The following is a 12,198-nucleotide window of genomic DNA, read 5'->3' on the forward strand; positions in this document are numbered from 1 at the left end:
CAACTAGAGATGTAAGCTGGTCTTAACACAATCATGTGCGTGTGCGCAGCACTGACACGACCTCAGCCTTCTCACCAGCACTCACGTTAGTCAGCCCTTCCCTTAGACCTGGCCCATCCATATGCTGCCCGGATTACAATCCCATGGGCCACAGAGTCCACGGGGCTGCAAAGAGTCGGACACGACTGAGCAACTTTCACTTCACTTTACTTCAAAGCATAAGACAAACTCCACACTGGAAAATACTGATGGTTTTTCTCTGATTTCCCCCCTCTAAGCCCATCAGGCTGATTTACTTAGCTCACCCTCTGGTTCAGTGTGTCCCCTGGATGCTATGAGGCCACTTGGGGATCTGCTTGAGAAGTGAATTGATCCCTAAAACTCCAGCAGCTTTTCAGCTAGTTCTAAATATCAAGAATGTTGTTATATCATTAAAAAGAACTAAAGTAAAATGGTGATTTTGTTCAGAAGGTAGTTTCACATTCTGACTTCACCCATTTCTGACTTAAATCCCATTTATACAGTTCAGTTCAGTTCAGTCGCTCAGTCGTGTCCGACTCTCCGCGACCCCATGAATCACAGCACGCCAGGCCTCCCTGTCCATCACCAACTCCCGGAGTTCACTCAAACTCATGTCCACAGAGTCGGTGATGCCATCCAGCCATCTCATTCTCGGTCGTCCCCTTCTCCTCCCGCCCCCAACCTTTCCCAGCATCAGAGTCTTTTCCAGTGAGTCAACTTGTCGCATGAGGTGGCCAAAGTATTGCAGTTACAGCTTTAGCATCAGTCCTTCCAATGAACACCCAGGATTGATCTCCGTTAGAATGGACTGGTTGGATCTCCTTGCAGTACAAGGGACTCTCAAGAGTCTTCTCCAACACCATAGTCCAAAAGCATCAATTCTTTGGCGATCAGCTTTCTTCACAGTCCAACTCTCACATCCATACATGACCACGGGAAAAACCATAGCCTTGACTAGACGGACCTTGGTTGGCAAAGTAATGTCTCTGCTTTTTAATATGCTATCTAGGTTGGTCATAACTTTCCTTCCAAGGAGTAAGTGTCTTTTAATTTCATGGCTGCAATCAGCATCTGCAGTGATTTTGGAGCCCCAAAAATAAAGTCTGACACTGTTTCCACTGTTTTTCCATCTATTTCCCATGAAGTGATGGGACCAGATGCCATGATCTTTGTTTTCTGAATGTTGAGCTTCAAGCCAACCTTTTCACTCTCCTCTTTCACTTTCATCAACAGGCTTTTTTTAGTTCCTCTTCACTTTCTGCCATAAGGGTAGTGTCATCTGCATATCTGAGGTTATTCCCAAACTGGAAAGACAGCTCTGATGCCTCCCTCTCCCTCTCCCTTCAACAGTGCGTCCTTCCAGTTTAATCTCCAAAATAGATGTCTAATGTTTACATCTACTTCTCCATCTTTTCCATACACTGCTCAGTCTAAACCATCACCTGCCTGATGAGGCGCACCCCAGGATTAGTCTCCACATCCCTGTACCTCTGCTTCTCCATACAGCCCTTTAAACTCGACATCAGATACGTCCTCGTTTGGACCCTCTGATGGCTTTTAGAATAATTCCAAAAAACTTAGCACGAGCTAGAGAGCCCTAAGTCGTCTGGCCCTACCTCCTGCTCTAACCGTTAAATTGCACACACTTGATTCCACGCTCTTGACCTCCTTTCCCTGGTATGCTTCATTGTGTGGTGTGCGCCACTTGAAACCCACCCCCCTTTTATGAACTATCAGGGCTGTGCTAATACATCCTTTCCGAGTACTCACCCGAATGTCGTCTGAGGCCTGTGGGACCCCTCACTCATTCATGCCTCAGTGTGCCCCAGGACCCTCATTTTTACCACTGAAGTGCACACTCTATACTTTTTTTTGACATTTACATCTCAGCTTCTTGGAGGATAAAAAGAACAAGGAAGAAGTCTTGCAGGGATGTAACGATATATTCTTGCTTTTTTTCAGCTGGTCAAAGTGAGGGAAAAAGTGAAGGATGTGCCCGCTCTCCTGGCCAAATTTGATGAGCTTAACAAGAAACTGCACATAAATGGCCAGGTCACCGCATACACTTTGGATGCCCTGCTGTGCCACACCCCCAGCGACAGGCAGTCCCACACAGTGCTGTTAAACAAGAGGACAGTCAGCCGTCGGACCTTCCAGCCACTCAGCCAGTCCCTGTGGGCTGAGTAAGCCTGGGTTCAAACTTCCTGTGGGTCTGAGTTGGAGGGGGTCTGCCTTCAGTGACTCACTGGCTTCCTAGGAGATCAGGCATTGTGTTCCAGTGGACACTATACGAATCAACACTTGGTCTCCTCCCTAAATTTCCAAGTTCACTGAGTGCTGGCATGCTGCCTTGAGACATTCATATTTTGTGCCGCCATGAAGATCTAGATACAGGAAGTGGAAAGCTCGGCTCCAGAAGGAAGGGGGCTTCTCTGTGAAGAGGGCGGACGATCCTTGAAGGCACATGGCCGTGCACTCCAGCCCAGCTCTCAGAACCAGAGTGGAACCCAATAAGCAGTAGCAGAAAGGAATTTCACTGTAAGTGGCCATCTGACTGATTTTCAGGGGAGTAATTACTTGCAGATTATAGCCTTACTGAATTAAGGAGGTCTGACACCCTACATTACCATGCTGGAAAACAGTCCAGGATTTTCTCACTGCTTCTGTCATTGTTACCTGTGACCCTGGACCAGACACCCAAGCCCTCATTTTTCCGGCTGTAAAATAACAGTTGCCTATGTGACTCTGCATACTGTTTTGAAAATTTCACTCAAGGTTCAGTAGGGTCAAGTTTTTTTCAAAAATTAATTAAGAAATTGAAAATTTCCTGAGAAAACTTTTTCTCAGCAGGGCAAACAAAACCAGAATTTAACTCTCAGAACTGATAATAAGCCAAAATTTAGATGGTTAGCACTTTGGTCATTGGCAATCTATGTGCTTTTCAAAATAAAAGTCAATATAACCTCATATCGCTCTCTGTATTCTTCATTTTCTATGTAGGTCATAATACTTGGTCCTATAGTTCGATTAATTTGTTAATGATTTTCTCTTTTCTCTCCTTGGATGCTTTATTTTTATTTTCTAAATAGATATGTCATGACAGCAGGTCAGAGCTTCCTTGTAGAGACCTGTCTCTTGAAGGTTTGCAGCCCAGCCCCTGAGGGGTCATGCCTTTTCTGAGGGCCCCAAGGTGCTGCAACCTCCCAGCCGTCTTCCTGGAGCGCTGCAGACTCCCTATTCAGTGCTGCCTCTAAAACCAGGGCTAACTCTCACTTGATGTCATTCTGAGGCGAGAATTGTTCACAGAACCAGAAGTTCTAGAGCAGGAGGAATATTCTAAGTTTCCCCTTCAGGTCGAGGAAATGACTCGTCCAAGTTGGCATAAGTAGTCTCAGGTAGAGCCGAGATTAAAATCCAGATTCCTAGTCTCCTACCTGCCCCCTGTGCCACACTGTGTCTCCTCAGAGAAGAAAGGAGGGGCTCAACAGAGACAAGGCATTGAGGGCTCCCCGACCTACCGTGCGGCCAGGGTCTCCCCCCCACTCTCCTGTGTGCTAAACAGGGATAATGGTAGCGCCGCCCCGCAGACGTGCTGCGAGAGTGGAATGAGGTAATAAATGCAAAGCAAACAATTTTGCCTGCACAAAGTAAGTGCTGTATAACCGTTAACTGTTACTACTACATTCAGAGTTATACTCACTGGAAAAGACTGATGCTGGGAAAGGTTGGGGGCGGAAGGAGAAGGGGACGACTGAGAATGAGATGGCTGGATGGCATCACCGACTCTGTGGACATGAGTTTGAGTGAACTCCAGAGTTGGTGATGGACAGGGAGGCCTGGCGTGCTGTGATTCATGGGGTCGCGGAGAGTCAGACACGACTGAGCGACTGAACTGAATTGAAGAATTATATAAACACATGAGTTCCTCCTCCTGTTTAGAAATATCAAAAGAATTTCTATAGCCTATGCTCTATGAAGTATAAGCTTCATTTAAAGAAAATTCTCTGCCTTCATAGAATCTTAATTACATCTTACATGAGTCTGGTATTTTGTAAAAGAGAAAAGCATTTGAATTTCTCTGTCTTCAAAGTCTTGGGAAATAATAGGGCATGCTTCCTGTCCCTCAACTTATCTTTTATCTTCTCCAGCATCCACGGGGAACATTAAAATGCCCTGGGTGAATGTGGCCTTGGTTGTTAGCTAACAACTATTCACTAGCCAAAAAAAAAAAAAAAAAAAAAACGTGAACAATGAATAGGAGCCATGACCTTTCCAAGCCTTGTTGCTTTGAGTCACTGGTGGCTGTGGTTTTCTGTGGACTCTGAAACCAGGCTCTTTGATCTCTTCCCAGAAGTCTTACTGAGGGGCAACTCAATACTGAGGTAACCGGTGTGTATAATGTTCTACCTCAAAATAATTGAGGACTCTGAAGACCTCAAAAAAAAAGTATGCTCAGTATACAGTGACCATTTCTTTAAAACAGTAGTTTCTTTGAAAAACGGTGTTTGTCTGTGATCAATAGTTTACCTACAGCATCCACATACCCTGCAGTATTTAGCGCCAACTGGGAAGCCCAATCTGCCTAAAGCATGTACTTATTCTATTAATGAGAATATCTGATGGACAGAAATCTCCCTCAACTCTGTTATGTGCCTTTGTAGATTATTTTCACTTACTGTAAATGTCTGTTACTACAGAAGCCAAAAATCATGGTGAGTACAGCTGAGAAGGAGATGAATTTGTGGGGTAGAGAGTGGTCTCACCGTCCTATTCCTCCGCCATCTTGTTCCTTCCTCCTGAGAAGGAGACGAAAAGATATCTCCCTAAATCGGGTGATGCCAGGGTAGTGGTCCGGTTACTGCTGTGTCCAAAACACCCCAGAACTTAATGGCTTAAAACAAGACCAATCATTTCCTTAGAATTGATGGGGCCCAGCCAGGCAGTCACCTCAAAGACTTCTTCAGTTAATGTTTCTGGCAGCTGATACCTCAGCTGGGCTGGAGCCTGAACGTCCACACGTGGCTCCCTGACAGCACAGTGCCTGGTACTAGGGAGTGAGTGTCCCCAGAGGACCAGGCAGAAGCTGTCGTGACCTAGTCTCAAAAGTCACTGAGCATCACCTCCACCCAAGTCCCGGACCCATCCGGATTCAAGGAGGGGAGCATACGTTGCGCCTGGCAGTGGTAGTAAGGTCAAAGACTTCGTGGACACGTTTTAAACTACCGCAGATCGTTTTTCCCAGCAAGCTTTTCAAGTTTGTCCTTTCCCATTGCTGCTTCCCTAATTAAAATCACCATCAGTCATCTGCCTCTCAGCTCTTCTCTCTACTGAAGCCACGGTGTGGTTTCCAAAACAGATCTGTCCTCCAGCCTGTTTAAACCTCCTCAGGGCTCTTCATGTCCCTCCGAGTGACGCACAGATGCTAACATGGCGTAGCTGGCATTTTGGAATCTGGCCCCGGGTTTGCCCATCCAGCCCCACCCACACCACACCTCTTCTTCCCTCCCACTCATCTTTCAGGTCATAACTTAGACATTTTTCAGCTATGAAGTTCTGGATCCAGCTACTCTCTCAAGTCCAGGTAAGGGGAGCTACCCACGTGTCCCCGTACTTCACTGATCAACACACTTACCACACTCCCGTTTTGCCTGTTTTCATTTTCTACTAGATTCAGGGGCCACGTTTATCTTATGCCCCACTGTGTGCCTGGTGCTGCTTTAGTTGCTAAGTTGTGTCTGCCTCTTGTGACCCCATGGACTGTAGCCTGCCAGACTCCTCTGTCCATAGGATTCTCCAGGCAAGAACACTGGAGTGGGTAGCCATTTCCTTCTCCAGGGGATCTTTCTGACCCAGGGATCGAACCTGGGTCTTCTGCACTGCAGGCGGATTCTTTACCAACTGAGTCAGCAGGGAAGATTCAAGGGCCACATTTATCTTATCCTCCACTGTGTGCCCGCAGGGAACGTATCGGAGGATGAGCACTCACTCAACTCACTACCTCATTCACTTTATGTCACCTCCTGTGAAGACTGCTTTTTCTCCGATGCCATCCACTTAGTCCCAGACACTCATTTAGACCGACCTCCAAGCTTTTGCTCAGCCCATTATGTATCCCTTTCTCCTCCCATCTAAAATGCCTTCATTCTTTCTCTATTCACTCTTTTCTATCCAACTCATGCGTCATCTCTTCCAGAAGGCATTATCCAGCTATAGAACCCACATGCATTCTCCATCCATTAATTTACCAAATCCATATTGAGCATCTACAAAGGACAAGGCACTATCAAAGGCCCTTCAGTTGCCACAGGGTAAAGACAGACATGATCCCTTTCCCAAAGCAGGACATTTTATTCTGCTATGAACTTACGGACCTTTTGGTCTAGGCATTTGCTCTTTGTTTCTGTAGACAGTACTCATGACAGACTGATCAAAATCCTCCTGAAGGGTAGACTTCGTAGTGAAACTGACCAATCCTGGGCCGTTTCTGCTAACAGTTTTGTTGATGATACCCAAGACATTAATACAAATTTCAACTAATTCATATTGTATATTACTGGCAAATTATAATGGGGAGGTAAAGATTTATCTGCTATAATTCAGGTAGGCAAAACTGTAGATTTCTCTATTTCTCAGCAAGTGAACAAAAATTTCTTATTTATTTTCTGGTTATATTGAGAATTCAAGAGAGGAATTCATGGGAGATTTGATCTTGGTTGAAGGATATTTTTAAGCTTTGTTTTAGATAAATATTTGATCTTTCTGGATATCTTCCTCTTATCCTTTTTAAGAGCCATGAGGACAGCTGAGGATGAGGCAATGACTGTCAAACTTTAGTAAGCATAAGAGTCACCTGAAGGGTTTGTTCACCAGAAGGCTGAGCCCCACCTCCAGAACTTTATAATTTTTTTTTTTTTTTGGCTGCACTGGGTCTTCAGTGCAACACGCAGGCTAACTGTTTCACTTGGGCTTAGTTGCCACAGCATGGGGAATCTTAGTTCCCTGACCAGGGATCGAACCTGCATCCCTTGCATTGGAAGGCAGATTCTTAACCACCAGACCACCAGGGAAGTCCCCACCTCCAGAATTTCTAAATCTGTAGATATGGAGTAGGGCCCAAGAATGCATTTCTAATACACTCTCAGGGGCTGCTGTTGCTAGTCTGGAGTCTGTGCTTTTAACCACTGTGTTAGAGGAAGCCAGTGCTTCTTCATGTGCATGGGAAAAGCTCAGGCTTCAGATGCAATCTCTGGGTCTTCTCTGGTCTCTGCAGCAAGGAGGAAAGAGCAGGGAAGTGTGGCCTTGTCCCTGGACTCTGGAGAAGGTAACTGCTGAAGTCATGCCAGAACCCATGAGGCACCCTGAGTTCTGTGCTTCTGCCACTTGCTTCTACTCATAAGGACCCTCACTTGGATGTCGACCCTCCCAAGCCCTACAATGGATTCAGTGAATCAGGAGCCCCAGGGCTTTATGATTTAAGACCAGTGAAAAGCGTGTCTACTTAGTGTTTTCAAATTAACAGTAGTAGTGAGAGTGTTAGTCACTCAGTGCCCGACTCTTCGAGACCCCATGGACTGTAGCCCACCAGGCTCCTCTGTCTGTGGAATTCTCCAGGCAAGAATACTGAGATCGTTTGCCACTTCCTTCTCCAGGGAATCTTCCCAACCCAGGAATCGAACCCCGGTCTTCTGCATTGCAGGCAGATTCTTTACCATCTGAGCCACCAGGGAAGTCCACCAAATTATATACATATCCATATAAAACTAGAACAACATGTGGCACAATAGCCCCGAGCTTAACAAAAACTAACCCAAGATTCAAATTTACATCATAACACTTCTATCTGCAGACTTGGCAAAATGGAAATCAGTATATAAAATAGCCATTTAAAAATACCACAAACGCAGAAGCTCTGATTAGTAAAATCTGATATGCATTATGCATAAAAATGTGTGGTGAACCATTTCATTGTGAATGTATCTCAAAGGAAATAGTTCAGAAAAGTACAAATAGATTTTTTAAAAGGAAATAGTTTGACTGTACTGCACAGAAAACTGATCACAAACTAAGTTGGCTTAAATGGCATTACTTTAAAAATACCTTCTGAACAAAAAGTGAATGGTACTGGTATACTTCTGTTTGAAATATTTTTTATTCATTCAGTTCAGTTCAGTTCAGTCGCTCAGTCGTGTCCGACTCTCCGCGACCCCATGAACCACAGCACGCTAGGCCTCCCTATCCATCACCAAATCCCGGAGTTCACTCAAACTCATGTCCACAGAGTCAGTGATGCCATCCAGCCATCTCATTCTCTGTCGTCCCCTTCTCCTCCCGCCCCCAACCTTTCCCAGCATCAGAGTCTTTTCCAGTGAGTCAACTTGTCGCGTGAGGTGGCCAAAGTATTGGAGTTTCAGCTTTAGCATCAGTCCTTCCAATGAACACCCAGGATTGATCTCCCTTAGAATGGACTGGTTGGATCTCCTTGCAGTACAAGGGACTCTCAAGAGTCTTCTCCAACAGCACAGTTCAAAAGCATCAATTCTTCGGCGATCAGCTTTTTTCACAGTCCAACTCTCACAGCATTAACATGGTGTTAAGAACAAGGGGATTAAAAATGCCCTCTGTTCTCATGAAATTTGCATCCTCCAGGAGGAGCAGACACTAAATGGATGACAGTGCAAACGACCACGTGATCACAGGATCACATGAATGACTAGTCCAGAGAGGTACTCATATCACCCTGCGGCGTAGACAGTAAGCAGTGTATGTGCCTGCACGCGAGCGCGCGCGCACACACACATGCGTGCACACACGCACATATGCACACACATGCGTACACACACGTGCGCACGCACACACACATGCACACACGCACACACTAAGAGGAGGGCCTTTTCTGGTCTTCCATAGCACAGATTGTCTATGTCACTCACTCTGACACACACAGTACGTTGCCTTGTGTTGTTACCGAGCCTGACAGTATATCTAGTATCTCTGGAAGGATGAAGTATTCTGTATTGTCTTGTGTGACCTATGTAGCATAATACTGTGCATACAATGAGGCCTTAACGTTTTTGGAAGGAATGAACTAATTAATGGCAGAGTTCAGTTAATATGAATCACCAGCCCAGTATGCTTTAAGTATCTCACAGCTCACTCACAAACCCAGGTCACTCTTTCTATCCCAGTTTTACAGCTGTCAGAGTCCAGACGCAGAGAAGGCGACAGCTGGAGAAAGGGGTATGGGCTGATCGGTGTGTTACCAAATAGGCCGAGCCCCTCTATCTTGCAGCTCTGATGCGAGGATTTCCCACCCCCATCCTCAGCTTACTGCCCAGCCCTCAGCTAATCTGAGACAGAAGTGACCCGGAGCAGGGGCTGGGCGCAAGGGCTCCAGGTGAAACTTCCAAGTTGCTAATAAAGGAGGATCAAAAGGCTGCTGACTGCCCACCCCACCCAGCTGCCTGCCTTGCTCTGGTGACCTTTTTCCTGAGGGCTGCGGACTCCAGGGGCCTCAAGACTCCAGGGGCCTCAAAGGCACCATTACCGCCATGATCAAAGGTGGGGCTGGGGCAAGAAGGCTCAGGAGGAAAACAGAACACCACCCTTGGCTGCTAATCACTGCCCTGCAGCTGAAACCCTCCAAGGCTGGGTGAATCAGGACAGGTGAAGAAGAAGGCCTCATCTAATTAGGCTCTGAGAGGAGAATGCACGGGGACCCTGAATGAGGCCCAGAAGGCATCAGGGAATCCTGTGTCACCTGTAGGCCTGCCTGGGCAAACGCACGGCCGGATTAATGATGCATATATCTCTCATTTTCCCCCGTGCGCTTTTCCCTGCCCCAAGTCAGGCAAGAGGCTCACTCAGAAGAGCCCAGCATCACCACATTACTCAATCCCCCAAACCTCCTTCACTCCCAGGCAGCAAGATCATCCCATCAAATTACAAGAGACATCACAAAGAAGGAAGGTGGAACCCCCCACCAGGTTACTGCTCTGTAGCTCGATTGGATCTGAATTCATGAATGCGGGTCATACACCTGGCCACCATGCAGCAGAACCTCCTGGTGTGTCCTACTCCACCCCAGGGGGACGTATTATGTAGCCCTTTGTGTTCAAGAGGATTAAGGTGGCCTTCAGTTTCACGACTGGAAATTACTGGGATGATAGCAGGTGGTTTAAGGAGTCCATTCTGGTTGTAGCAGGTGGCAGGATGGCCTAATGCTTGGGGAGGCCAAGGATAATTCCACACAAACGCTGCTCACTGAGAAGCCAGGAGAGCAGCAGGCAACTCCACAGCAGGCTTTGGGGCCGCAGGGTTTGTACCCGCCCCCCACAGAAAGCTGTAGAGAGCAGAGGAAATGTCGTTTCTAATTTACATCCGTACTTCTTTGACCCTTTGCTGCTCCAGTGACAAGAAATTCACAACTACAACAAAAGGGTTTCGTATGCTAAAGTTCAGAAAAGAAAAACAACACATGACTTACCGTTTGTTAGATCCTGCGCAAAGCACTTCGTATACAGCGTCTCACTTAACCACGTAAGCTCCACGTGGGACTGTTGGCCCATTTCACAGATGGGGAGCCGGAAACTCAGAGACGCACCAGCAGGGAGCGGGCGAGCGCAGACAGTCCGGCGCCAGGGCTCAAGTTTTCACTTCGTCTGGTTCTCTTGCTCGCAGAGTGGCTGTGCGTTCGCGCGTGCGGGAGTTTGCACATGCGCATGTGGGCCGTCTTCAGACGTGGTTTGTCCTGTTGATACCGCAGAACCCTGTAGGGGCCTCGGACCGAAAAAGGTTGAAATAGACATGCTTACACATATATACATAGATATGCATGGTATATGTGTATATTTTACACACGCATACATTAATGTGTCTGTGTATGTCCGGATTTTTTTTTTTCAGTGATCCCTGGCCCGCTTCGAGCTTTGCTCTATCGCTAGTACACAGCTGAAGAACTTAGAGTAGCCAGCAGAGGGCGCCCAGAGTCACTATTTTAAAAGGTTTTTAGCAGCATCTTCCATTTCAGGAATTCAGGGAGAATAGAATCCACATTGCAGGTCAGACAGGAAAGGGAGCTGCAGATCGACTATAGAGAAGATACAGAATATTGCCTTCCCTCAGATTAAGAACTATCCAGTGTTGGGACTTGCCTGGTGGTGCAGTGTAAGACTCCACGCTCCCAATGCAGGGGGCACCAGTTGATCCTTGGTGGGAGAACTAAGATCCTGCCACGCTACCGGGAGGCTGGGATAATCCAGTGTTGAGAGGATGTTTTTAGGAGAGAAAACAGTGACGATGATCCTCTGCAGATAATGCAAGTATGTGTGTCGCATCAACTACGTGTTTCATGAGAAAACGTGTGTGCTTCTTATTGAAGGAAAAAAGACTGTCCTTGTCTCACTTGGGAAAGAGTTTCTCTCAAATTAAGAAGAAAAACAATGAACTGTTTGCCTTCATTTAAGAATTAAGCTCTTAATTATTTCCATTGTCTTTCCACTCTCCTCAAATCAATCAAATGAAAGTAACCTGACTAACTCTTCCTGCCACCATCAGGAAGGTCCTATGTGGGAACTTTGTCCATTAAGTGAATGGGATTTTAATATTCTGCTATTTATCATTGCCCATTTCTAGAAAAAGGATCAAGTTTGACCAAAATAGAATCAAACTTGATCAAAAAAGATCACAAATCTTTAAAAGTACCTGGAGACTTCACAGAATGTTAACTATTATAATGGGATTGCAGTTGGGATTCTGATAAAAGATACCCTTGGTAGAGACCAGAGCCCAGGAGGGAGAGAATGGAGAACCCAGGCTCAAGTGTACTCAATAGGTAACTCTTGGGAGCCACCGAAAGTACCTGGAAGAGATTCTGTGCGACTGGATGTTTGACAACAACTGAGGAGACTGAAAGAAACTGGCTGTTCCTCACTCTAGACGTGGCCTCCCGAGTCAGCATGGCTCAGGGATAGAGGTGCCGGAAAAAAAAAAGGCCTGGGGGAAAACCCTATCAGTTCAGTTCAGTTCAGTCGCTCAGTCGTGTCCGACTCTCCGCGACCCCATGAACCACAGCATGCCAGGCCTCCTTGTCCATCACCAACTCCCGGAGTTCACTCAAACTCACGTCCATTGAGTCGGTGATGCCATCCAGCCATCTCATTCTCTGTCGTCCCCTTCTCC

At 46.5% G+C, this 12,198-nt stretch overlaps 1 protein-coding gene across 2 annotated transcripts in view; it reads left to right on the forward strand.

The window, feature by feature from the left end:
* Positions 1 to 2,981, forward strand: part of PTCD2 (pentatricopeptide repeat domain 2) — a 30,074-nt gene extending 27,093 nt beyond the window's left edge. For both annotated transcript variants that reach the window (XM_055421885.2, XM_088827748.1), the window contains one exon: positions 1,984 to 2,981. In XM_055421885.2, the coding sequence (XP_055277860.1) occupies positions 1,984 to 2,208 (225 nt within the window). In that variant the 3' untranslated portion in view covers positions 2,209 to 2,981. The remainder of the gene's footprint in view (positions 1 to 1,983) is intronic.
* Positions 2,982 to 12,198: the final 9,217 nt, after the last annotated feature.

This window comes from Moschus berezovskii, chromosome 18 (assembly GCF_049115385.1).
Source record: "Moschus berezovskii isolate FMDL1 chromosome 18, NW_MosBer_1.0, whole genome shotgun sequence".
Lineage (NCBI taxonomy): Eukaryota > Metazoa > Chordata > Mammalia > Artiodactyla > Moschidae > Moschus > Moschus berezovskii.